Genomic DNA, 25496 nt, shown 5'->3' with positions numbered 1-25496 from the left:
CACATGCTCTATGATTGTTGAAGGGAGCACTCTCTTCTTTCAGCGGATAGCACCACAAACTTCCTATCTCTGTCTTTCTTTTTATTCCCTTCACAAGGTACGAGCTTTTTATGAACTTCTGAGTCAATTAACCTGCATTTATTTATTTTAGTTTTGGTCTCATGAGGAATACATCTCATCATCAATCTTCTACTCCTGTATTGTAACTTCCTTTCTTCTGTTTTTAGTTTGCAGTACAGAGAAGGTTCCAGAAAAGAGTTCACCTGAAGAAATTTCGTGCTATACAGCCAAGTTCCTCAACCATTTCATATGTGGAAGACAATGTACAACACTATTACCTCCTCACTCTTCTTTCTCCATGTAATCCGCATTTCTGGTGACATAATATTGTCTTTTTTGCAGCTACTAGGTCTTAGGCGCCTAAACACACTACCGCAGATGGAAGACTCCATACCAGATTGTATTGAACAAGACTGATCTGGTCCAAGAAGTTCTCTTCTCCCTAGTCCCTCCATATTTCCCTCTCATGCACCCTCTTGTGTCTTGAGTTGTTTACCTGACAGAATCACATATACTCTCATTTACAGAGCCTGAAGAAGAAAAAAAATCAATGGTCAACCCGGTGGTGAGCTCTTGAATCATTGCATTTGCATCTCCTGTGTTCTATGTGAGCTATTTGCTCTTTGATGAAGTGCATTACATTGTTACCTGATATAAATGGACACGTTTTGTAGATGATGATGAGCTCTAAAACTGGAGATGGTGTGCGCAACCTGAGGAGTGGTTGGAAGCAGGTTTAACTTGGTTTGGGGGCTACAGATTCGGGATATTTGAAGAGTTCTCAACTTAGGCCTTACTTCGGTTTAGTGGGGATTGAATAGGATTGAAGGAGATTGAGGGAGAATAATTCCACGTCACAATAGGTGCGGAATAAATATCCTCCAATCCACACCACAATAATTTCACTTGGGGATTAACTGAAGCCTTAAGCAGTTTGCAAATTAGGTTAGAATTTGAGACCGTGTAGTTGTAGCATACTAGCATGAGCTAGGATTTTGGAGACCCCATTTGTCCTTTCTTATTAGGCATGTTGGCCTAGGCGTAGAAGTTTTGGATGTGTGGAAGACAAACGTGACAACTTTAGCCTTAGATCAGGATGGATGGTGAGCATTGCAACAGTTTTTTCAGAACGCAGTACACCCAAAGACACGTTATGTGTTCCATGACCTCCGTAAAAGCGAGGCAACAGACAACGCTGAATTTGAGTAGTATAGCATAGCTAAGCTCTGGAATATTAGCGTGCAAGACAAATCTGAGATTTTTTTGAACCCAGAGGCTTAGAGGCGATCAGCTACAACAGACTTGAGACGTAAAAAAACAACAGTTTCCTATTCCCATTGTGGATAATGCAATTGTGTTAATAAACACAACAACAAATCGTGTATTTGAGAACTTAAATACAACTAATTACAGCAGAAAAGAACCGAAACAGTCCAACATGGATCGATTGACCCCCCCCCCCCAAAAAAAAAAAAAAAGAAAATCCCAAACTCAGCTACAAAAAACAACTGGAGAGAAGCTCAAGGTGCGCAGAGCTGAAACTCCGGCACGGGCAGCAGCTGGTGCAGGAGGCGCAGCACCACCTCCCTGCACAAGTTTCAGATGTTAAATCAGCATGCTTTTGGATACTTGGCTTGTCTTTGATACCACCAAAGGAGACATCAAGTTATTCCAAGATACAACATCAGATGAACGCTTCAGCTCTCGGACAACTCAGATACAGCTTGCAGAACTATATTTTCCAGTGCAATCTGAAATATGTCATCCACAATGATCAGCGAAAAGACAGATCCGTACAGTTCTGCATGCATTTCAAAAGAATTGCATTATGTGTGCTGAAAGAAAAGCTCTTTAAACGGTAGGTGGTCGTCCAATAACAGTGAAGGTCTGCAAAAACAAGATGAATTGTTAATATATTGCATATCTGACCTAAAAAACTATCAATTCTAGCATATATTGCACAGGAATGTCAAGACGCTATGACAAATGAGTGCAATCAGGAACCTATGACCAACTGAATTAACATCAGTAATCACACATAAGCCAGCAATGCACCAACACATGTTAATTTACGCTTTCGTTGACGCATCCACTGCAACATACACAGAGAATGCAACGCCTATAAAAGCGACAGAAACAGTATATATTATGCAAGTATCTGAATGTACTTGTTATGAAATATGCATAGAAAAAACTTTAAAAGGTAGCTAGCTTATGAAGAAAATATATGCTATTGATTATTTAACCTATGTCCGAAACACAACATACAGTCAAAATTGCCAATTCAGTATACTATCAGTTGTAAATGCACATCAGGGATTTCTTCGACAAATATGTGCAGACAGGGAACTCATGACTGACTGAAGTAACCATCAGTCATCACAGATAAGCCTGCGATGCACCAACACATGTTCATTTACGCTTTCGTTGACGCATCCATTGCAGTACAATACACAGTGAATGCAACGCCTATAAAAGCGACAGTAATAACGTACTATTATTGCAAGTGTTTGAACGCTACTTGTTATAAAATATCTATTGAACAAAAACTTTAAAAAGTAAATACCACATGAAGACAAAAAAAGATGCTACTGATTTATATAGTGCATCTGAAACACAACATAAACTCAAAGTTGCCAATTCTACTATCCGTTGTAAATGTGCATTAGGGATTTCCTACACAAATGTGTGCAAACAGGAACTCATGAATGACTGAAGTAATCATCAGTCATCACATTTAAGCCTGCAATGCACCAACACATGTTCATTTACGCTTTCGTTGACGCATCCATTGCAGTATATACACAGTGAATGCAACGCCTATAAAAGCGATGTAGAAATGGCACTAAGAGTAAGTAGTTGACTTCAACATGATACAATCATCATCAATGAAAAAATGAATTAATTATGACATTTATTCGACAAAAAACTTCAGAAAATTTTGTGCATATTTCAAAAAACAAGCGCTAGCAATTGTATACCCTGCACCTGAAATGCTGCGGAAGCTCACAATTCCTCCTGTTCTCGCAAGAGCGAACACTGACAATGTGAGCATGAATTGCATTCCATGAAACGCAGTGATGCACCTTTGCATACAGCTTAGGAAGAACGTGACCTGGACAAATAAACATGACGATTGCATGTTTAACCATCCACCAGCATTCAATCATCAAACAAAAAGATAGCCACAGATGTTCAACCATCATGTACACAAGCCTCTTGCATATCTCAAGACTGCAGCCTGCTCAACAATATTCCTCACCAAGAAACGGTTGATAGCCTTGTCCTGTAAAAACAAGGGACCTCAACGTTAGGCATACCCTATAAAATCAAGGCACCTGTCACTATCCTGGAATCTCTTACACAAGCACAACAGAGCCGCCAAACTACGAATGATTTGAGCCGCTCACGAAATTGTCGAGCCAAGCTTACAGCAACAAAGTTCTACCGCGTTAGCTAGAGGGAACTCACAAATCCCACACAAAGTGACACAGAATCTCAGACAGCAATTGTGACAACACACATTCCAGAGCTCCGTTTCCATCTAAGTGGCACAAATGTCGCCATTTCTCATCGATAATTATCAGTTTCACAACCGCTTTTTATTCACCTTGCCTACCCCCACCCCAGGTGAGAAAAGCTAGCCCTTTCAAGGTAATACTAGTATTAACTTCAACACTCGCACACTGCTTAGGCTACTAGTGAAGCAACACGATCTAGCAATTACCATTAGATTCGTGGCAGAGGAATGGATTCTGGGAGAACACCTTGGAGCAGCGGATCTACTTGACGTGGCCGCGGCCGCGGCCGTGCTTGTTGCGCCCGCCATTCCTCCGCTTCCACGTCTGCACACCAACAAACCAGATCAGTGAGGCAACAACGGCGAGGAGAGAATAACAGAGGAGGTCGGTCGCTAGGGTTCCAGGAGCTCACCATGGCTGCCGTTGGTCCGAGCCGCGAGCCAGGGTTTGCAGCGGCGGCGGCGGCGGCGGGAGGGGGGATAGCGGCGGAGAATGAAGCGATGGGGATTTTGTAGCGCTTGTGTTGGGCTTATTGGGCCGAGATGGGCTAACAAGTTAATGGGCCGAGATATATGCACCATGTAAAGCCTATGTAGGCCCAGTTGAAGATGATGTGGGCATGTGGACAGTGGCCACCCAAACAGTTTAGCCAGTTAATTATTCGCATTTCTTTTGACTTTACTCTTTTTTTTTTAACATAGACACACCAACGCTAAATCCAGTATTAAAGTCCAAGCGGGTTAAGAGCAAGTATAATAGTAAGCTATAAGCCTACTATAAGCTTATATGCAGGAGAGAGGTAAACAAAAGAGAATGTTGTTGGCTCTTATGCAAGAGCTAGCTTAACACAAGCTCCAAGACAAATACATTAAATGTATAAGTGAGAGATAGAGAGATATGAGAAGAAAATTATAGCCAATCTTATAGCTAATCTATTATATGTGTTGTCTTTAGAATGGGCTAATAGTAAAAAGTGGGTTATATTATTATCCTTGCTCTAAGAGGTTGAATAAAAGGCTTCCTCACCACTAGGTCATTTGACTTTGTTGGAGCATAAGAGAGTTTGTCATTGATGTAGCTCCATCTTTTACTCATTGGCTTATCAACAACCATCAAATTTTAAAGTTTAAAGGTTAATTTAGATTTAGAGCTGATTTCAAAGCTTTTTCACCGCATTTAATTTTTTTAAATTTATTTTTAAATCACTATGAACACACACATATATATATATATATATATATATATATATATATATATATATATATATATATATATATATATATATATATATATATATATATATATATATATATATATATATATATAAGTTGTATACTTATATATATATATAGGACACTCATATGGGGCACCATGGTGCCCGGGCACCATGGTATCTAATGCACAAAATCACTCAAATTTTTCAAAATTTTCAAATTGTGAGTATATACCTAGTTATAATAATTTGATTCATACCTATACTTATCAACAAAACAACTCAAATTTAACTTTATTTCACAATCCATGATTACATACCTAACTAATTATATGTATGGATGCTATATACCTAGAATCAAAATCTAACAAAAACAAGTTCAAATTCAGTTCAAACTTGCTTTAAACTAGTTAGTAAAGTAGTTAATGTTAATACCTAGGTAATCGAAAAAGTTTCATACTCATTTGAATTGGGTATATACTCAATTTCAACAATGGTGCCCGGGCACCATGGAGCACCAAACAAATTTACTATATATATATATATATATATATATAAGTATATATATATATTATATTGATTCTTTTTTTTTCAAGACTTATTAGCCATCGAACAAGCGATAAGTCTAAACCACAACGTTGAATTTACTGCCTTGATCATCCCAAAGGTCAAGGATATCCTTCACCGAACCATCATGCATACTTGCTTGATAGTTGACACATCAACGAATCTCTTTCCTCCTCTCCACTCTAACAAGAGACAGACAGAAAGAAATATATTCAAACAAAAAACAGAAGACATAAACAAAGAAGCTTCCCCTCTCTCTCTCCATCTTTTCTCTCTCCTCGTAGAAAAAAGGAGCAGCAGTGGATGTCGCACTTGCACCTTACCCTGTGAAAAAACAAGTGCATGACACACAAGATCGCCATGAGATAGAGAGAGAGAGAGATGGTGAACGACAGTGACCTCTTACCAGACAGCAAGTTTAAACCACAAGCTTATATATATACAAATCAACACACATACACAGTACATGTAATGCCCTTTTTTTTCCTTCATTGATATCCCTTTGAAACCAAAGCCATTGATCAATGCTCATATTTTGTAGGAATAAGAGGAAGCACGAGCACTACTGCACTAGTGGTGTGGCGCCGGAGTCGTTGGTGCATTAGTCTTACCCACTAAGATTCAAATCATGTTATCTACGAATTAACGAATACTTTGCATAGACGAGTTTTTAACAGGAATTTAGTAAGATCAGAAATGTATCGTTGGTTTTTGTCTCTTCGAAAGAGTGTTAGAGGATGTATTCGTAAGCGTGTGGCTGTTGTGTTGCGTGCACACCGTGTAAGAAATTTTTTTAAGCCATAAGGGGAGCACACAGAGGAAGAGAGAAAAAGTTCAGGCACATCAGCCAATGATAGGGGATCAAGGTAGGCAAAGAGAGAGACACAATGCATATATGCAGAGGCATCCTTGTCTGATTCCATGAAAGATCATATATGCAGAGCCTCTCTTTGTGCATGCATATGCATGTTGTGTTTGTTTCTGAAGATGGCGATGAGAGAAAAGGAGATGCAATAGCTTGAGCTCCACATTCTTTTTCCCTTTCATTGCAAGCTTTTTTGGAGCACAATTATTGGGTTTTGTTTGGTGTGTGTTTGTGTGTGTGTGTGTGTGTGTGATGAGGTCATGTCTGGTCCCATGCAATTGCATCAAAGCATCTTTGGATCTTTGTCACTCACATCATGTATATGTGTTTATATATGAACAAGTAATTAAGCATATGCTAGTACGTATGACAGGACTGATGTGTGCTAGGTGATAGGTGTTTTTTTTCTTCTCCTCTTTTGTTGAGAGTTGAAATTTTTATTTTTGCTTACTTGAGCTAGCTAGGGACATTTACCAAATCCCCTAATGACATGTAGGCTGTGCATGTAGAGCCGTTGATTATGCATTGCATCAACTACAAACTATAGTGCAATAATGACCATTTTTTTAATAACAAGGCCTTTGCTCAAATTAGGGATGTACACGGTGTAAATTAATGATCTTAGCCGTTTTTGAAAATTGAGAACACATAAGTTCAATTAAAATTCTCACCGGGTGACTTCAATTCAACCTCAGTTTGGAGTACTTAGTAAATAAAGAAGAGACTTAATTATAGACTAGTGGTAAATGATAATCAGGGGCTTGTTTTGAACGTCATCAGGCTTCTTGTTGATAGGGTAGTAGGGTTTCTAGATGCGGTGGTCGTTGTTCAAGCGTTAGGTAAAGATAGGTTAGACTTTTAATTTCTTTTGTTATTATAGACTAGTATATATAGCAGCAAGCGTTCTTCAGTTCAGAGTTAAGACTTTTTATCACACACCCAAGCACTTGGGACAGACTTAGGGACGACGGTTTGGAAGCATGCAATTTTTTAAAAAGTACATGATGATTCGAATTCGATCGTCAACGTCGGCAACTCTAATCTCCATTATTACTTACAGCTTAATTAATTATACTACTACTGATGAACTGAAGTCATCGCTTGGGACCTTGGAAAAGAAAGATGCAGATTTTATTTTTCTCCATGGCTGGATCAATCCTGCACGAAGTTTAAAGCCATGTATAGTTGCAACAACCGACAGCGTCGCATGATTTAGGTGACAAATCTCCACGCGGACGGATGGATATGGATCGTTTTCTCTACGCCCCCACCACTGGCACGTGTTCGGCCATCGGTACATGGAAATCTTGCAACACGATCGACTAGTACAGTTATTATACAGTTAGGGCACCCACAATGGTTATCTATAGGCTCTCTATAAGAGATCCATATCAGCATATTTTCCTACTTGGAAGAGATTAAATGAAGAGAGAGAACAAAGTTATCTACTAATCTGGAGATAGTCTATAGAGAAAAACGAGGCAATGTATTAGAGAGCTATAGATACCCATGTAGATATTGAGATGGTTTACTATTAATCTAGTCTATTGCTGAGATGTAAATGTTTTATAGATAGCACCTTACTTTACCATTGCGGATGCTCTTACAACTAGAAGAATATATTCATCTTTTCTATAATAAAATTTACTAGTAATATCTTACCCTCTCATGTCATAATATTTTGATGCATTTAACTTTGATGACAATTGGTCTAATTGGAAAATTATGTAAATATCTTTGGTTTTGTTATGACTGCTTTTATTATTAAAATACTTTAAGCATAATTAACTTGTAGCTTTGCACATTCATATAAAATATTTAAATAAGATAAATGATTAAACTTTATAGTTAAAGTCAACTGTAAAAATAACCGGAGGAAGTATATTTATATTGAATGAATTATACTATAATATCGTGTCATCTTTATTGTTGATCTGATTTAGTTTAAGTGCATGTCCGTTCTATTACCACTTTCATTAATCCTACTTAAATTTTGGGAAGGCAAATTTTGATTGGGAAATGGACTAAATATAATACTCCCTTCATCTACTTTTGATAGTCATATTTCATCTTGTCACACAGACCAGGATAAGTGATACTACTTATCATTCATTTAAATATGTTTCCAAGGATAAGTCATTTCTCGTAAACAAACGATTCATTAATATTTACATTTCTCGATGCTCATGTAGCCAATCTTGTGTGGAAGAATAGAGAGTCACGCATTTAATCAAGAAAGCCATTAAGATGATAAGTTGTTGGATTGAAATATGCCTATCAAAAATAAATTTTTCAGATTTGAAAATATGACTATTAAAAATAGATGGAGGGAGTATTATCGTTGCTACCTTACGAAAAATATTAGTTTTGAGAATTTTCCTCTCATAAAAACACTGCCAATTTTATTTTACAAAAAGCTTCAAGTTAAATATCATAACACTAAAAGTTCAGGTAACACTAATACTTAAAAAAAATAGTAACATTAAAATTTTAATAAAATTGATTTTTGCAAGGAAGTGAAGTTGCCCCTAAATAGTGAATTTGGAAGAAAAATTAGAAGACTTAGGGGGGTGTTTGGGACAAAACCATAAGTCCACTTATGGTTTTGTGAGAGGGGCTAAAGTCTCCCAAACACCCCCTTAGGGCAGTCCCAACCCATAACACTAGACATGGTTTTCATAAACTCCACATCATCAAGAAACAGTACTAGACACTACTCTTCCAATGCAAACACCACTATTCCATACTTCAATTTAATGCTATTTATATCACATGATGTCTTGGATGTTGTGTAGAAACCATGTCTCATGCAAGACATGTTTTCCTTCTATTTCCTCATTTATTCACTTGCCACATTATTTTTTGTCCTAGGTGACAACTTATTTAATGCTATAAACACCATACTAGTCATTGGGTTGGGAATGCCCTTATATTATCTGCCGGGAGGTTAGTGCACTATGTGGACTGGAGAGTAGAAAATGTTGCGTGGGTCCCACTTAACGAATTCTGACGAACCGAGGGGGCGAGGGAATAAAGAATCGCGGCCAGTGGACGATTCCGCGTGAACGGTGTGCTATTTTTTTCCTAGGCCAATACGGGAAAAAAATTATGCAAAAAACCAATATACTAATAAAATATAATAAGAGAGAGAAAAAGCATTAAAACCACGTGGATCATGGTGGGCCCCACAGCTCCGTGAGGGGAGCGTGTGTGCTGCTGCTATCGAAATCGTGGTCCCCACGTCCCCTCCCCATTTTGCTCCACCCAGTCAAATACGCCCACTCGGCCTTCTTTAGATAACGGAACTGCACTGGAGTTTAATAATACTACTATTTTAATTGCAGAGCATGACTTTGGCTAATGGTCCACCGTGCAAGTGTCCCCAGCTTGGGCCTTTTGTTGAGCCGCGGCTTCTGTGGCTATGCAACAGATGAATGGTTATCTCAATTCAAGAGAAAGTTGACATGAGAAGAAGCTAGTGTTTGATTGAAAGATATTGTTTCTGTTGCAACTTATGTGCTAAACATATATTGTTAGTGAAACAGAAAATAAGGTGATATTTTTACGTGTGTACACTTCAGCAACTGACAATTGATGAGTGACGAAAATAAGGAAAAACCTCCAAGTTAATTAGTAGTAAAAGCTTAATTTCTAAGCTAAAATTAGTTATAACTCTAGCTGCTTAGGTTAAGTCGTAGCAAGGAGCATACAATTTATCTGTATTGGTAACTATGTAGACTCTTAATTAGGGTTTGGTTTCCTATTAGCCTATCTCGCTAAAAGCAAGTATACACCTTGTAGCATTACTACTAATCTGGTCGGATTTAATTTGGCCTACCTAAAGGACAGCCAAACCTAAAAAAATAATAAATCTGTTGAGAGCAAATTTAATAATAGAGCTCACTACTTACAATAAGTTTATTATAGAGGTAAGGTTAGCTCTATTTTTTTTTCCTTTTCTCTTTCTCACTAATCCCTCCGTTTTATAATATAAGACTTTCTAGCATTACCCATATTTATATAGATGTTAATGAATCTAGACATATATATGTGCCCAGATGTATGTGGGCAATACTAGAAAGTCTTACATTGTGAAACGGATGAAGTATGAATTTAATGAATATTTCTTAGAGTATGTGTAGAGTTAGCTCATTCTTCACTTTTCTCTCTCTATTCCACACAAGCATATAGTTCACTATTATTGTTGCTACGAGCAGAAAGCATGAAAGCTACTGTATTATTTTTGCCTACTGGGGAGTGGGGAGCATTCCATGGTACAAAGCAGGGGGCATGCAGCCAATACGAGTAGAAGCTTTTCTCAACAAGAAAAAAAAAAAGCTTCCACTTCCCGTCTCCTCTCTCGCTTTGCTTTCGTCCAGTCTCTCTACTCCCTATAAAAAAGCTGGCCCCCTTGGCCCCTTCCCTCGCAAGACCGCCACGACGACGACCCACGACCACACGGTGAAACCCTCCCGCGTTGGTTCAACTGGACCGCGTCTAATTTCTTCACCGAAAATCTTTTTTTTTTTTGCCGAAATAACCGAAGGAGGTCATTCAATGTAATTAAAATAGGAAGAAAAAGGTTACAAGAAAAGTTTTACATCGACAGCTGGCTGTCGAGGAAGGATGTGAACCAGAGCACATGCCCCGAACCATGTGCCAACCGCCCAAACACACGCCAGAGAGGGAAGCCAAGCACCGAACCGGCCATCGCTATGCGAGACCGATTGCCACCGGGCCAACAACACCACCACGACACGAAGACTCTAAAACGACGCCCTCACGAGGGTTGCGACGCCGAAAGACGCCGTCGTCTTCCGTCCAAGGAACTGGACAAGGTTTTCACCCAGAGCTCCTTACCGAGGGAGGAGGGATACCTCAACAGTGCCCTCAGGAGGGTTACCACGCCCGAAGGCGAAGTCAATGTTGGCCCAAAGAAATTGGGCTAAGCTTTCGCTCGGAACCCCCTACCGCCGTAGTCCATCGCCCAATCCGAAACCACCATCTAAACATCGGCGGCACATGGCTTCCGCCACACTTGACGGACGTCCCTCCACCGGCCAGCTTCCAGTCCTGCCAACGACAGGACTGCCACCACACCGCACCGACGCCCCGCCATCAACTGACTTCAACGAACCTTCATCCCTGAGAGCTGGCCCAGGACCCTTCCGATCCACCACCCGCCAGTCTCCTCGCCAAATCTGGCCAAAGGAGAACCCGGGATTGGGTGGCATTGCTTCAGCAACCTGGGCTTCCCCCGTTGACAAGCTGTCGCCTCAATCTAACCTAGAAACTCCCCACAAAGAAGGGGAGGAGCTCCAAGAAGGGCGAGGGTACCGATCGGCAACGAGGAAGACGACCCACTGCCGCCAGCTCCCTTTGCACTACCATCTAGGCCTACGCCGACGCCGGAAATGCTGCCGCTCCGGCTCCGGCGCCACCTTTGTCCGACCTTCTTGCCCCACCTAGCCATGCATAGGCTACCACGGTGACGAGGGAGCTCAGCCGCATTGCTCAGCGCTGGTGGTAGCCACCCCGCACACGCCTGGTTGTACGCGTGCTGCCGGCCGCCGCAGCGCCTCCACCACGGTGCTGGCCTCCGTAGCCGCCGGCCTCCGCCGTCACCGGCCAGCCACCTCCGCACGAGCTCCGCCGCTGCACAGCGGAAGCCACCTCCGCGCGCCTCCGTCGGCCGCCGTCGCCGCGAGCTGCCACCACCTCCGCTCGCCAGCCACAGCCGACGCGCTGCCCGCCTCCACTGGCAGCTGGACGCAAAGCACCGTCGCCGGCCACATCCGCGCTCGGGGGGGTCGGATCCGTCTCCGGCGTGCCCGGATCCATCACAGCCACCTCCATCGACCGCCGCCTCCGTCGACGCTGCTCCACCTCCAACGCCGAGGAAGGGCTCCCCGAGGATGTTCTCCCCGCCGCCGCCTTCCCGGCCGGCCGTGCGGTTTCCGGCGGCTGGCTCTGGCGGCGGCGACAAGGCGGCTAGAGGCCGGCGAGGTGGCGGCGCGGGCGGCTAGGGTTTTCTCCCCTGAGCCGCCCGTGTGAGTGCGACGCGAGGGTCACGCGACGGTCCAACCATCTTCTTCACCGAAAATCTTAAAATGCTTTTGAGGACTATATGTATTTTTATTAGAATTTTTACATATATGTTTATCATTACTCCTATATCGAGAAAAAGAACTTAAAAATACACATTTTAAATTGAAACTCAATACTATATATCTAAGCAATATTGACAAGTCCATCAGAATATCCGTATGTATGGCTCTCTGCGACCCTATTTGCATTATAACCTAAGTATGAATTGAGTAGAAAATAAGTATGTAATAATAGGATTTACAACATCAGGTGTGTGGTGGACTAGTGGTATCCGCAAAAGTTTTATCACGTTGAATCCATTTTATCTTTTTTTTTCTTATTAAAATTTTTCCAAGTTTAAATAGGTTGTTTTACATGAGCTTTTAAAAGTATTTTTTTATAGATTTATTTTTTAAAAATTGTACCTTAGCAGTTTGGGAAATGTGCGTGTAGAAAACGAGAGAGATATAGTTGTGAAAGTAGACTAAAGAACACAACCAAGTTTTTATCTCATGCACTTCCACATCTTTTCGCTTATACTTATACTTATCAACTAAAATTTGAATTTTTAATCTTAAATTTAAAGTCGATTTTGAGGTTTTTTTTATCGAAGTTTGTATTTCATCATTTGGTTTTAGTTCGCTAAGAAAACGTATATAAAAGTTTTATTTATAAATTATTTTCTATTTATAAATATGTCGTTTGCCTTATTCGAGGTAGAGCGTTTTAGTAAGTGGTTTTGAGCATGAGGAATTTCATCCAACTTTATTTTTCTCCTCCCTAAAAAGGAGGGATTTTACTTTATTTTTTCTTTCGAATAAAAAAATGGTGAGAATTTGGCGAATGAACCAAGATGCTGCTAGTGCTGCCTGCTCCCCTTCCCCTCCATCTTCTCCTCCCTTCGCCGCTCCTCTACTCTACCCTCCCTCCCTCTCTCCTTCGCGCTCTCCTCTCGCCGGACCTCCTCGGCGGCCGGCCTGCCGGCGAGAACCCCCGCAACGCGCGGCGTGGGGAAGCCTCCCCCCTCTCCCTGACCCGGTCCTGATCCTACCCCGCCGCGCGGCCTCTTCCTCCTCCTCCTCGCCGGCGAGGAGAGAGTGGGTGTTTCTTGAAGCGGCTTTGACCTCCTTCCAACTGGCTCCCGTCTCGGGTGGGGGGATCGAGTTGAAGGCGTCCGCCCTCCCTTGCCTCGGCTGCTGCAAGCGCGAGCTCGCTTGACCCACCCCCAGCGGGCGGCTGGGCTTCCTCCCCCGCGGCGGCGCGCGCGCGATGAGCTGCGGCAGCGATGGCGGGTGTAGGGATGGTGGTGGCAGCGAGGAGTTCAGGCGGCCGCGGCCGAGCAAGGTCGCGGCGGGGGACTTGGTGGAGCCGGCGCGCTGCTCGGACGCCGCCGCATCGCCGGCTTCTTGGATTGACAAGAAGCTGCTTGTTGACCCCAAGAATTTGTTTATCGGATCCAAAATCGGGGAGGGAGCTCATGGCAAGGTCTACAAGGGGAAGTAAGTGAAGAAACCTCTTAAGATTTTGTTTTAAGTTTGTGCTCGAACTCGTTAGTTTTGGCTTCAATTGCACCAAATTCGAATACTCCGATCTAGTCGCAGTGTTAAGCAGCTGTGCAATCACTTAGGTTTTATGTATCAACAGAGCATGTGGTATGAATTATGCCTTCTATTTATGAGTTCCTGGGGCCATGTAGGTTCAGGAAGTTAAATCAGTTAGGTTGGATATTTTGTGCTTCGATTCACTTTGGCCCCCGATGAAATGTTAGTCATAAATTCATAATCCAGTCCTATCCATCCGGATCTCCACACGATCAATGCCAATATACTGCCAAATACCCTAATTATGCTTACTTAATTTAGCTATACTAGTCTGCTGCAGTTATCTTCGATTTCCTGCTGTGGTCAAGTAGAGATTGTTCAAGCCAGCATGCAACTCACTCATGATAATTGAAAATCCAGTTTCCTTTGGTGCTGCCTGTTTGTGCTGTTACAGATTGAGTTGATATTGTTGGTCCCTTGGAAACTTTGCCGCCTTACTCTTCATTATATAAGTACAACTAGGATACTTGTGATATCTCATGTCAGCAATTAATTGCCTTTCTTTGTGTTCTGTGAAATAGGTATGGTGAACAAATTGTAGCAATAAAGGTTCTTAACAATGGCACCACTCCGGAGGAAAAGGCAACCCTTGAAGCTCGTTTCATTCGAGAAGTAAATATGATGTGTAAAGTGAAACATGACAATCTTGTGAAGGTAATAGATCCTTGTTTGGGTAACATACTGCTGTCACAAATCTGATTTTTTTTCATTAATTTGTCCCGTTTAATTCAGTCGCATCATACCCATCGCTAGCTAATCATTAATTTTTTGTGGAAATTTTCATAACATTTTTTCACACCTGTGCAGTTTATTGGAGCTTGCAAGGAACCATTAATGGTTATTGTCAGCGAGTTATTGCCGGGGATGTCACTGAAAAACTACTTGAACAGCCTTCGGCCCAGCCAGTTAGATATCCATACTGCAATTGGCTATGCACTGGATATAGCTCATGCAATGGAATGTTTGCATGCGAATGGAATAATACACAGAGACCTGAAACCTGGTATGCATGCATGGGCTGTTATTTTTGCACTTGTGCTTCATTTGTTTTTTTGTTCTATTGTTATAATTTCTGACCAAATTTTCTGCATATATACATAAAATTTTATGGTTACATGTAGATTTTTTTAACACATCTCCACATGTGTTTCTGATCCATTTTTCAATTCAGAAGTGAAAATCAATGATATTGGAACATCATGTATTCTTTTAGGCCTAGGTAACTTGCGTTTTTCAACAGAGCTATCTTGGCAAGTTAATTATTCAAAATTTTTAGTAAGGGGCATTAATGTCATTTCTCCTACTTACATAAGCATAAAAACTGATTTCCTTTCTCCATGTCCATGGAGACAGCTGTATTTTCTGTTTTTTACTCTTCTGCTTTGCTTGCTTAATCTTATAGTTTCCTCCAGTAGTTCTTACTTTCCATATCAGTCATTAAGTCAAATTATTTGTACTTTTCTGATAAAAGTTATTGTGTGCAGATAATTTGTTGCTCACTGCAAATCGTAAGAAGCTGAAGCTTACTGATTTTGGTCTTGCACGAGAAGAAACTGTGACTGAAATGATGACAGCTGAAACAGGGACATACCGCTGGATGGCCCCAGAGGTTGTAAACCATTAATTTATGCAACAAATAATTTAAATTAACAACTTTTGCCTAAAGCCAATTTCTTTTTTTTTAAAAAAAAGACTTTCACACCTTTAGTGTTCTAGGCAATGGTCAAGAATTCAGTCTAAAGCTATATTATTATGATTTAATTTCTGTGCCTGTGCAATTACTTGTGGGCTGTAATTCTAAATCGTGAGGACCTTCTGTATAAACAGAAAGTTGTTGCGCTAGCACTGATCTGTGTGATTACAAAGCCTGACTTAAGATCTCTCTTTGTTCTATCTTGTAGCTATATAGCACTGTTACTCTTCAACGTGGTGAGAAGAAGCATTACACAAATAAAGTGGATGTGTACAGCTTTGGCATTGTTCTGTGGGAACTGTTGACTAATAAAATGCCATTTGAAGGCATGTCAAATCTACAAGCTGCATATGCTGCTGCTTTCAAGGTAAGTGTTAAGCAATAGTCAAGACTGTGGTATGAAACTATTATTTGCTATAAAAATGATATCACTGCCTCAAAAATTGTCTGGTATAATAAACCTGTCACACCTCATGAATTATGCTATTTAATTGTAAACCATTCCTGTTCAGACAGGTGATAAATTACTACTAATAACGTCTCCTTTGTGGCTAAAATGTTACAACCCCTAAACAAGTTGGTACTATTTCTTATGTTGTGAATTTTTATCAACTTAGTTCAATGACTCGTTTTTGGCTTCCAGAAGAGAGAAGGTCATGGCAATTTTTGACACAAGTAATTTTAAGATTTTTTTAGCACCATTCAACTGGTATACATGACTGTATCACCTTTCTTTAATTATTTTGACCTGTGCTTTGAACTTTAGCTATCTTGACGGTCACTATCTTTTCACTTGCATTATGCACTGAGCTGATATTTTCCCTCTCGTCTCTAATGACAGCAAGCGCGCCCACCCCTTCCTGAGGAGACCCCTCAGGAGCTTGTGTTCATTGTGCAGTCATGCTGGGTCGAGGATCCTGCCATGAGGCCTAGCTTCAGCCAGATCATCCGCATGCTGGATGCTTTCCTCATGACAATACCTCCACCACCTCCTTCAGAATCAAACGAAGACGTGGAATCGGAAGAAACAGCGTCATCGCTGAATGGCAAGAACTCTGCTGTCTCTTCTATCGTTTCTCGCGCGACAAGCAAGCTCTCGGTCGTCCGCCATCTCTTTGCCTCAAAGAAGGCTGGGAATGGGAGGACATAAACAAAGCTCTCGGAGGTCTCAGTCGTCGTCCGCCATCTCTTCGCCTCAAGAAGGCAGGCAATGGGAGGACATGTGATGCATGTCCTGAGACGGTTTCCCTTTGGTGCTGTAAAGAGTTAGCTTAGGTTATGTGTAAAACAAGAGGGATCTTGTTCAGTGTAGGATAGCTGTTGTATTGATGACACAAAGGAAATTAAGTTGAAATGCAACTCATGCAAGCTATATGTATAGCTGGCAGCTGCTTTACCACTATTTCATGTGCTCTTTGATCTATTTTCAGTTGATTACCGATCATTGATCACTGACTTCAGGTTTAACATGGAGGCACAAAGTGGCCTGGATTGAAAACACTCGTGGTGGATCTCATATCCTGTCAACGTAAAAAGGATGCTTTGAATCTGAAGATGAATTATCTAAACTTAGAACTGGATATAAGCAAATTGTAACGTCAGTTATACAAGTCCATTTGAATTTTGAAATGGAATTAGATACGAATAAATTGTAATGTCAGTTAGAACAAGCCCGTTTGAATTTTTAAATATAGGAACACTACATTCGGCTTATAAGCCGTGGACTAATAAATGAAGCAGCCAAAAAAAATTTCTAAGTAAAAGTTTTATATCTACATTCTTAACTATATAAAAGCTAATGTCGCAAAATAAACTTCGATACAAACTCTAAAAAAATTAAGTTTTAAAATTCAAATCTTAGCTATGGCTGAGAAGCAAACAAGCAAACGATCAAAGCTTACGAGAATTTGTTTGTGTGAAATTCAAATTCCTTAAGCTCAGCTAAAATGCATCACAGTTTCAGCTGGACTACGCTAGGAAACACAGTGGTTGCAGACTCGCGCTCTCTCTCTCTCTCTCTCGATCTCCCTGACCGCCATGGCGTCTCCTCCTCCGGGAGCCCACCGCGCGGCCTCCTCGAGTGGGGCGCTCGCGCCGGCGGCCTTCCCCGCCGCGTCCCACTTCGCCTCACGCGCCGCCGCCCCGTTCCTCCGGCAGCAACCCCACCCCGGCGGCGGCGGCGACTCCGACGGCGACAACGCCGTGGAGGAGGTCGACGAGGGCGACGACGACGAAGACGACGAGGAGGAGGAGGCCGAGCTGGCGGACGGAGCGCCCTGCAGCTCGCAGCAGCGGTGCGCCTCCACTCCAGGTGAGCACAGGGTTCGCGCGAGCGCGAGCTGCTTTTGCTCTTGCAAGGTCGTAAATTAAGCTTGTAGAATTGCTTCGATTTGTGAAAAAGAAATAATATCCAGGATTGAGCTGGGTTCATGTGGCATTCGAGCAAACAAACATCTCGTTAATATTTTTCTATTATGTGAAATTGATCAATTGTTTCTTGGCTGATTGACACGCCAGGAATCGGGCGGGCAGGGATGAACAGGGGGAATGGAATGAGGCAAATCGAAGAGGAGCAGCAATGGCAGCACAGCCACATCTACAACTGTGGGAACGAGCAGTATGGGCATGCCTCGTCTAGAGAGGATGAACCCAGCACCATCCCCAGGGAGATGAGGGTGGAGAATGGATATGGAGTTATTGGGAGAAGAGAGGGAGGTCCTGCATCCAGCTACTGGGACCTACTCAGAGCACACCTCTCCGATCCGTTGACGTGGGTATCTCCGAATGATTGTTGTTCTCTTGGAAAGTTTAGTGTTTGAATGTTTGATTAACAAGGATTACCTGGCTATTGTTTCACCTTCTTGATTAGTTTGTAGTAGTACTTGAGCAATGGAGCGTAAGATTGAGGCTATGACATGCTATCTATATTAGTTACTCTTTAAATTATATTGGAAGAGCTTGCTTCTATGCTAGTCATTGCCTCTATCCTGATTATGAGTACTAGATATGCGTAACACTTGAGTTTGTCACATCAAAATCATGCCTTGGTCTGATAATATATAAATAAAAAATTGGGATAAAGTATTTGAACATCTTAATTCATTTACTGTCTTGCGGCTTAATTTGTAGAGGTATACTCATGGATGATGCAATGATTCTATCGTGTGGGCACTCTTATGGAAGTAATGGAATGCAGCATATCTACAGAATGGTTTGTCAAAGGATCCTTACCGTGTGATAGTGTTTTGTGTGTTGGCATCTGCATCCTGCTTGTTGCTGCATATAGTCGTTGATAGTGCTGAGACTTTCTTACCCCAATTTTGTTTTGTTCATATTTTTGTAGAGGTTGTTCGTCTTAAAGTATAGTGTTTTTTATTGTGCTCTGCTCATATGTCCATAGGTATGGCTTATGTCCAGTGAGAAGCATGACATATACTCTTTGCTTTTCTAAGGTAGTGACATCAGATTTAAAAAAAATGTATCAACTGAGGGTTCCAAGAACATTATCTTGTCTGCACTAGCAATGCATCAACTAATATTTAATTTCAAGGCAAAACATTACTGAAATAATCCTGGAAACGGGAAAACCTGATATTACAGTGCTACTGACAGAGGGAGGGGAGGGGATGTGACATTGCAAGTGCATGTGGAAGTGACATGGAATAGTTTCTACTTGCCATGCAGAAAGCTTGTGGCAAATGTGGTCAGCCAATTACCGAGGACTCTATTCGACCAAACTTGGGTATGTACCCTTTTTTTTTTCATTCTGATTTAATTGCCAAATTGATGTTGTGTGACATTGTCATTTCATCTGCTTAGTTATAAGGGGACATTCTGATTTAATTGTCAAATTGCCAAATTGGTATTGTGCGACACTGTCATTTCATCTGCTTAGTTGTAAGGGGACCAGCAGTTTCCTACCATCTCCTAATCTTAGTTTGTTCTAGGGGATATAAGTTGAGATATTTGCATAATTGTTGCAACTTAATCCCATAGGCTGAATACTCTTATTTCTTGTAAAACTTTGGTAACAAACAATAGTTGATGCCAAGCTGTTCAGATATCTATGCCATTCTACTAACGTGTACCATTCAACATCTTCCTTTTTTTTATCCTTGCTAGTTAAGTACACAGACTTTTGGTTTTTTCCATGCCCATGATTTTTATTTTGGCTTCTTTCTGTGCTGTTAACATCATTTTATTTTGCACATTTTCAGCTCTCCGCCTTGCAGTTCAGGCATTTAAACGCGAAGAAGAGTCAGCTAAATCTCTAAAAAGAAGAAGAGAGCGCCTTGAGCAGGTATCAAACTTTTCTCATCTATTCTATTAATATTTGGATTTGAACACTTGTTGTGTGTTATTTAGTGTTCTAAACTCTGTTCTTTCTCTGAAATGAGGACAAATGTGGCAATGATGAACCAAATCCAACTGAGATTTCTAGAGGTAAAGGTGTCCAGTTTCCTTTTGCTGTCTTTGACCGAGTCATAATCAAGGTATTTTATCTGTGTAGACACTCGCTTTTGTTTCCGTTTGCCCCATATTTGTTACAAGCAAAATGAATTTCTCAGGGCAACAAAAGGACCCCAGAACGATTTGTGGGACGCGTAGCAGTTGTGACAGCACAGTGTCTAAATGGATGGTTAGAAACATTTTTTTCCCAAGTTTTAATATGATCATCGTTGATATCAAACACCGTGCTTACCCGGTACCTGCACACCAGGTATGTGGTGAAGACCTTAGACAATGCAGAGAGTGTGAAGTTGCAATACCGTTCTCTGGCTAAGTTTACTGATGGCGGCCAGTCCTCTGCTATGGTCGCAAACAATGCCCAGAATGCAAACTGGTTGTAAGGTACCAAAGCAGATCATCATACAGTGCTTGTAGCTGCCAAGGATCTCCTATGGTGCTTCAGATTACTTTTCTTTCTTCCCTTTTTTCCCTATCACCAGGAGAGGGTGAATCTGAGGAAGATTTGGCTGTTTACAAACCAGTTTCATGTGTCAAGCATTAAAGAACCCAATGTCACATCCATCTTATAGTCCCTATACTCAGCATATTCATCAAAGTTCTCTCTTTTTTAATCAATGGTTTTCTAGTACACCTCCGTCCCAAAAGGGCAAAAGATAAGAAGATTCAGAGCTGGATACGAGTACTAAGAAAGTAAGTAGATAATTTAAATGGTGGAAGATTATGATTGGTTGTGAAAAGAATATAGGTGAAGTTTATATTTTGGAATAGATTTTGAAGGTTAAAAATTGTTATATTTTGGATTGGAGAGAGTACTACTACATCCGTCCAAAAATATTGCTACCTAAAATAGGACGTGACATTAACTATTACTAGTACAAATCTGGATAGGTCTAAGTCCATATTTGTATAGTATTATAGGTAATATCACATCTTGGTAGCAGTAACATTTTGGGAAGAATGACAAACTTTTGTGTTGTGATGAGTTCTCTACTACATCCGTTCCAAAATATAATAACTTTTAGCTATGAATATCATTGTGACGTCAATGTCCTTACAAAATTATGGAGCACCTCTCTTTTTTGGCGTTGCATCGGAAGCTGAAGGCAATGTGACGAGATAGAGATAGGCAACGTGAGATCAGAACACCTGAAAGAAAGCCTGAAAACACCTTCCCTTTCTGTACCATACAAATACTGACCTCTGCTTCGTGTACTCTGCCATTTCTGAAGAAAACAGAGAGGACCTGATCCCAACAACAGCTCAAACACTCGACACGTGGCGCGCCTCCCAGCCGTCCGATCGGACTCGTTCCAGAAGAATCCTCCTCCGAATCAACGGCCACCCGTGTCGGCTTCTGACAGCCTCCCGCTCCTATAAAGCCTCGTCTACCCCCAATTCCTACCTCTTTTTCTCTTTTTCTCGCTCGCCTCCGTACGCCACACGGGAGAAGACGGCGGCGGGGAGCCCGCGGCGGCTAGGGTTTTGATTGATTTGTCGCCGGCGACGCGCCGCCCGCCATGGAGAGGGAGCTGCTGGAGACGTTCGAGGCCGCCAAGAAGGCGGCCGACGCGGCGGCCGGGGCGGACGACTCCCCGGAGGCCGACCGCTGCCTCGACGCGATGCGGCGGCTGCGCGGTCTCCGCGTCACCACCGACGTCCTCGTCTCCACGCAGGTGAGCGCGCCCCACCCCCCATCCCCCCGGGATCCGAATTCGTGTTTGCGAGCTGCGACCTAGTACCCTGTGGCCGCTTGCTGCGTCGCGTCCGGCGGATGCGTGCGGGAGCGGCAATCCTGGTGAGGAATTACCGTGTGGCGATGCGTGTATTGGTGCATCCGATTCGGATTCTGTGTGCTTGTGATTTTGGTTAGTCTGTCGAAATTTACTTGATTCGTTCTAACATTCATGGCGAGAGGGATGAAGGCATGCGAAGACATGGGGCTCTCGATTGGGATTAGATCTCGTGGATGTGAATTGCGGATTAAGTGCAAAGATGATTCCATTCTCCTTTCCTGTCTCTAATTGGTGCGTTCTCTAGAGAGTTAGATGCAGGGATTGTCCGTGAGCGAGGGTTTGGCTGAGATCTGTGAAAGGAATGCTGCAACACTGTTGCTACCCCTTAATGTTCAGGGTTCAGGGGAACTCTGTAGTAGTGATCTCCTAAGCACCACCTTTCTGATTTGTGAGGGTTGAATATAGTATACTACTGTGTGCTGATGCACATAAAAGGTGCAAATTTTTGTGTGTGTAATGAATGAGATGTGCATGGGATTCTGATTTGGCGGGAGAAACATGCGGAATATGTGGGGATTCATTTGGCTTATCTGAAAACTAAATTCCATGACCTCACAAGTAAGACTGTAAATACTGTCTTCTGTCAAGTAGTTATGTGTGTAGCTGATTTGGCAGTAAAATCGGGCGGAACATGAAACGGCTAGTCTTTAAGATGTAATAATTTTCTTTGTACTTTTATAGATATGCATAACAAATCATCATTTCTATTCTATTTAAGGCATAACAAGTTGTCGAGCTCGACAAGCCTTTCCCCCTGCTCATATTAGTTATCTAATCAATTCTTTTCAATGTCTCGTGTGTTTCCCCCTAAACATGCATACATGAGTGCCATGGGGTTGAAGTAGCAGTTCGGAACCTGAGAGGCCGTAGTGGCATTCTTCCTTCATGTGTGATTTCTTCATATCTAGCCACACATATCAGTGCATCTGATATTCAAGATTGCATATCCATCAACATATAATTATATTCTGAACATGATACAGAGCTTAGCAACATTATTGATTTGTGAGCACTGAGCAGTGAATCTCCTTTTGAGGGCCTATTAATCTATCGACTTAGTGCTTTTGTTACAGACTTCTACTCTATGGATTTAGTGCTTTTGTTACAAACTTCTACTTTCTCCCTTATTTGTTTACTTCTCTCATTTCTTCTTCTACTTTTGTGCAGTTCTTTTAATATTTTTGCGAAAAATGGACTCGCCTGATATTTTCTATTTTGCCAGGTTGGAAAACGTCTTCGTTACCTTACTAAGCACCCTCACTCAGACATACAATCCATGGCTACAGATCTTCTGGGGTACTGGAAAAAGGTTGTTATCGAAGAAGGAAAGAAAAATGGTACCACAGAAAATGTTGGATCAACCAACTCAGCCGCCAGAGCTGAAAAGGCTCAGCCCATGAAGGTTGATAAGAGTTCTGCATCAGGAAGTGTGAAGCCTGAGAAAAGAGAAGTCAATGTTAGGGGCCAGAAGCCTGAGAGCATCAAGGTTGAGAAGATCACCAATAATGATTCCAAAAACCAACAAGTCAAGGTAGAGAGGGCTCCAAAGGAAGCCACTAGAACTCCTGATACAAAGAAGCCATCTTCTGTTCCAAATGGCCCCCCAAAGCTGACATCTCTTGTCAAATGCAATGATCCCACTAGAGATAAAATCCGGGAACTACTTGCAGATGCCTTCTCCAGGGTTCATGGAGAGACTAGCAAAGATGACAGGGAGGAAGTGAGAAACATCTTAGATGAAGTGGATGCACGAGATCCATTCAGAGTTGCTGTGACCGTTGAATCTGCGTTATTTGAGAGGCTGGGACGTTCAACTGGGGCTCACAAGGCAAAATACAGGTCAATAATGTTCAATCTTAGAGCTGACAACAACACTGATTTCCGAAGAAGGGTTCTCCTTGGCCAAGTGAGGCCTGAGAGGCTTGTTGACATATCTCCAGAAGAGATGGCTAGTGACGCGAGGAAGCTTGAGAATAAGCAGATCAAGGAGAAGGCTTTGTTCGATTGTGAGCGTGGAGGAGCCCCAAAGGCGACTACTGATCAGTTCAAGTGTGGCAGGTGTGGCCAGCGGAAGACGACTTACTACCAGCTGCAGACTCGGAGTGCTGATGAGCCAATGACAACATTTGTGACATGCGTGAACTGCAACAACCACTGGAAGTTCTGCTGAGCGCCAATCTGCTGAAAATGTTCTCCCGGCTAGCGGTGTCATTTGAATTTGACAGGCAGGTTGGCTTCAATTTTCCATAAACTAGGAGCCTGTTTCCTTTTTATTTTACCTTTCTTTTCTCTTTCGGAACCTGATTTATTCAGATTGTACTAGTTGACCGCAACTGTTGTTGACTATATTACCATTACCTGTTGTACCTCTTTAAAGTCGTGGATGGCAATGTAGTTCTGTGTATAAGGAGGTTGTGTGATTCTTTCATGGTAGCCATGAAGAGTGGAAATAATGCTGGAAAAGCGATGTTGCTCATATGTAGATGGAGTGATGAACATGGACAGATGGAGTGCAATCATGGTGAGCAATATAACCAAGGAGTTCTCTTTGCATCTTTTCATATCCGTTCGTTACGAATATGGATTGCTTTACATATAGTACTAGAAAAGAACTTGCTCAGACAAGGAAATGTGGCAAGTTGGGCTGGACAAATGAGAATCTGAAGCTTGCTGTTTCTGTAAAGACATGCGAATCACAGATATGCTGGTGCTTTTGAAGCTTGTCCCTTGCTGCTTTGTGGTATCTGGAGAAAATGCTTTGGGTGTTTAGGGGAATGGTTTTCTTGTTTCTTTTTCGAAAAGCATTGTCAAATAAGCAAACTAGAAAAATTAAAGTTAAATTGGTAGTTAGGTTTCGAAACAGGGTCAAATAAGCAATTGTCCCTATTTTTTTTTTAAAAAAAATTCTTGATTCACTCGGAACTCTGGAACAGAGGAATATATACAGTATATAGCTACCGTAGAAGTGAAGGGTATGCCTGAGTACCTGACATTTCTACTACTTGATTTCATCCCCGGGCGCCGAATCGCATTGCCAATCAGCGAATATGCTGGTTTTCAGTTGGTGATGCTCAACCTGTGAGATCGCCCCAGCTGCAGGGCCACCCGTGCATTGTGAACGCAGTGGCCAATGGTAGCATGCTACGTGCAGCCTTAGCTTTCGTGTGAAAGAATTGTATACATAACACCTGTCACACACTTTGGGAGTTAAGTTGTTATAATCAAAATTATGGAAGTGAGCTGAGAGGATCTATGATCTATATTATCCGGTAAAGAATCAGATCATAACTCTATTATTGCAAGTCTTATACGTGTTGGAGTATTCATTGGTATGGTCACGGCTAACTCACGGGTAATTCTTACACTCATCCAGTTTAACTAAATAACCTATAATTTTATTTTTAAGATCGGCTTTCACCCTTACACCGTTACACGTTGCACTGCACTTGTCTCACTGTATTAATTCTCACGGTCACGCCTCGTTTAGAACATAACCAACTATAACTTCATTCATTCATACAAATATTTCGGAACCTGACTAGACGATGAAGTTTTTTTTTAGAAACTATACTTATTTTTCTATTTTTTAGGGTAACTATATATTTTTTCAAGATAAGATAACTACA

At 41.7% G+C, this 25496-nt stretch overlaps 1 protein-coding gene, 2 long non-coding RNA genes and 1 pseudogene across 4 annotated transcripts; 3 read left to right on the top strand and 1 right to left on the bottom strand.

The window, feature by feature from the left end:
- Positions 1 to 191: 191 nt before the first annotated feature.
- On the top strand, positions 192 to 1543 carry LOC136355766 (uncharacterized). Its single transcript, XR_010740115.1, has 4 exons — positions 192 to 323; positions 403 to 481; positions 588 to 625; positions 735 to 1543. It is a non-coding gene; the product is annotated as an uncharacterized lncRNA (long non-coding RNA).
- A 1557-nt stretch (positions 1544 to 3100) lies between these two features.
- LOC9272278 (uncharacterized) lies at positions 3101 to 4062 on the bottom strand. Its single transcript, XR_001544642.3, has 3 exons — positions 3994 to 4062; positions 3788 to 3905; positions 3101 to 3346 (listed from the first exon to the last, which is right to left on the bottom strand). It is a non-coding gene; the product is annotated as an uncharacterized lncRNA (long non-coding RNA).
- Positions 4063 to 13232: 9170 nt separating this feature from the next.
- On the top strand, positions 13233 to 17009 carry LOC4334561 (serine/threonine/tyrosine-protein kinase HT1). The gene is made up of 6 exons (XM_015777365.2): positions 13233 to 13812; positions 14436 to 14568; positions 14722 to 14917; positions 15399 to 15523; positions 15816 to 15974; positions 16449 to 17009. The coding sequence occupies exons 1-6, from the start codon at positions 13583 to 13585 to the stop codon at positions 16755 to 16757; spliced, it is 1152 nt and encodes a 383-aa protein (XP_015632851.1). The 5' UTR covers positions 13233 to 13582; the 3' UTR covers positions 16758 to 17009.
- A 573-nt stretch (positions 17010 to 17582) lies between these two features.
- Positions 17583 to 24293, top strand: LOC4334560 (transcription elongation factor TFIIS-like; annotated as a pseudogene). Its single transcript, XR_010740104.1, has 7 exons — positions 17583 to 17918; positions 18125 to 18377; positions 18737 to 18818; positions 19292 to 19349; positions 19825 to 19907; positions 21556 to 21750; positions 23093 to 24293. The product of XR_010740104.1 is annotated as a transcription elongation factor TFIIS-like (transcript).
- The last annotated feature ends 1203 nt before the right edge of the window (positions 24294 to 25496 follow it).

The sequence above is a fragment of the Oryza sativa genome, chromosome 3 (assembly GCF_034140825.1).
Source record: "Oryza sativa Japonica Group chromosome 3, ASM3414082v1".
In the NCBI taxonomy this organism is placed as follows: domain Eukaryota; kingdom Viridiplantae; phylum Streptophyta; class Magnoliopsida; order Poales; family Poaceae; genus Oryza; species Oryza sativa.
The sequence above is the reverse complement of the archived record's forward strand: the minus strand, read 5'-3'. Positions and strand labels throughout refer to the sequence as shown.

What these genes read in the sequence shown, in the direction of transcription:
- LOC4334561 (XM_015777365.2), top strand. Translation starts at nt 13,583, where the DNA reads ATGAGCTGCGGCAGCGATGGCGGGTGTAGGGATGGTGGTGGCAGCGAG. An exon ending in GGCAAGGTCTACAAGGGGAA is followed by an intron (nt 13,813 to 14,435) that starts GTAAGTGAAGAA and finishes TCTGTGAAATAG; the next exon opens with GTATGGTGAACAAATTGTAG. An exon ending in AACATGACAATCTTGTGAAG is followed by an intron (nt 14,569 to 14,721) that starts GTAATAGATCCT and finishes ACACCTGTGCAG; the next exon opens with TTTATTGGAGCTTGCAAGGA.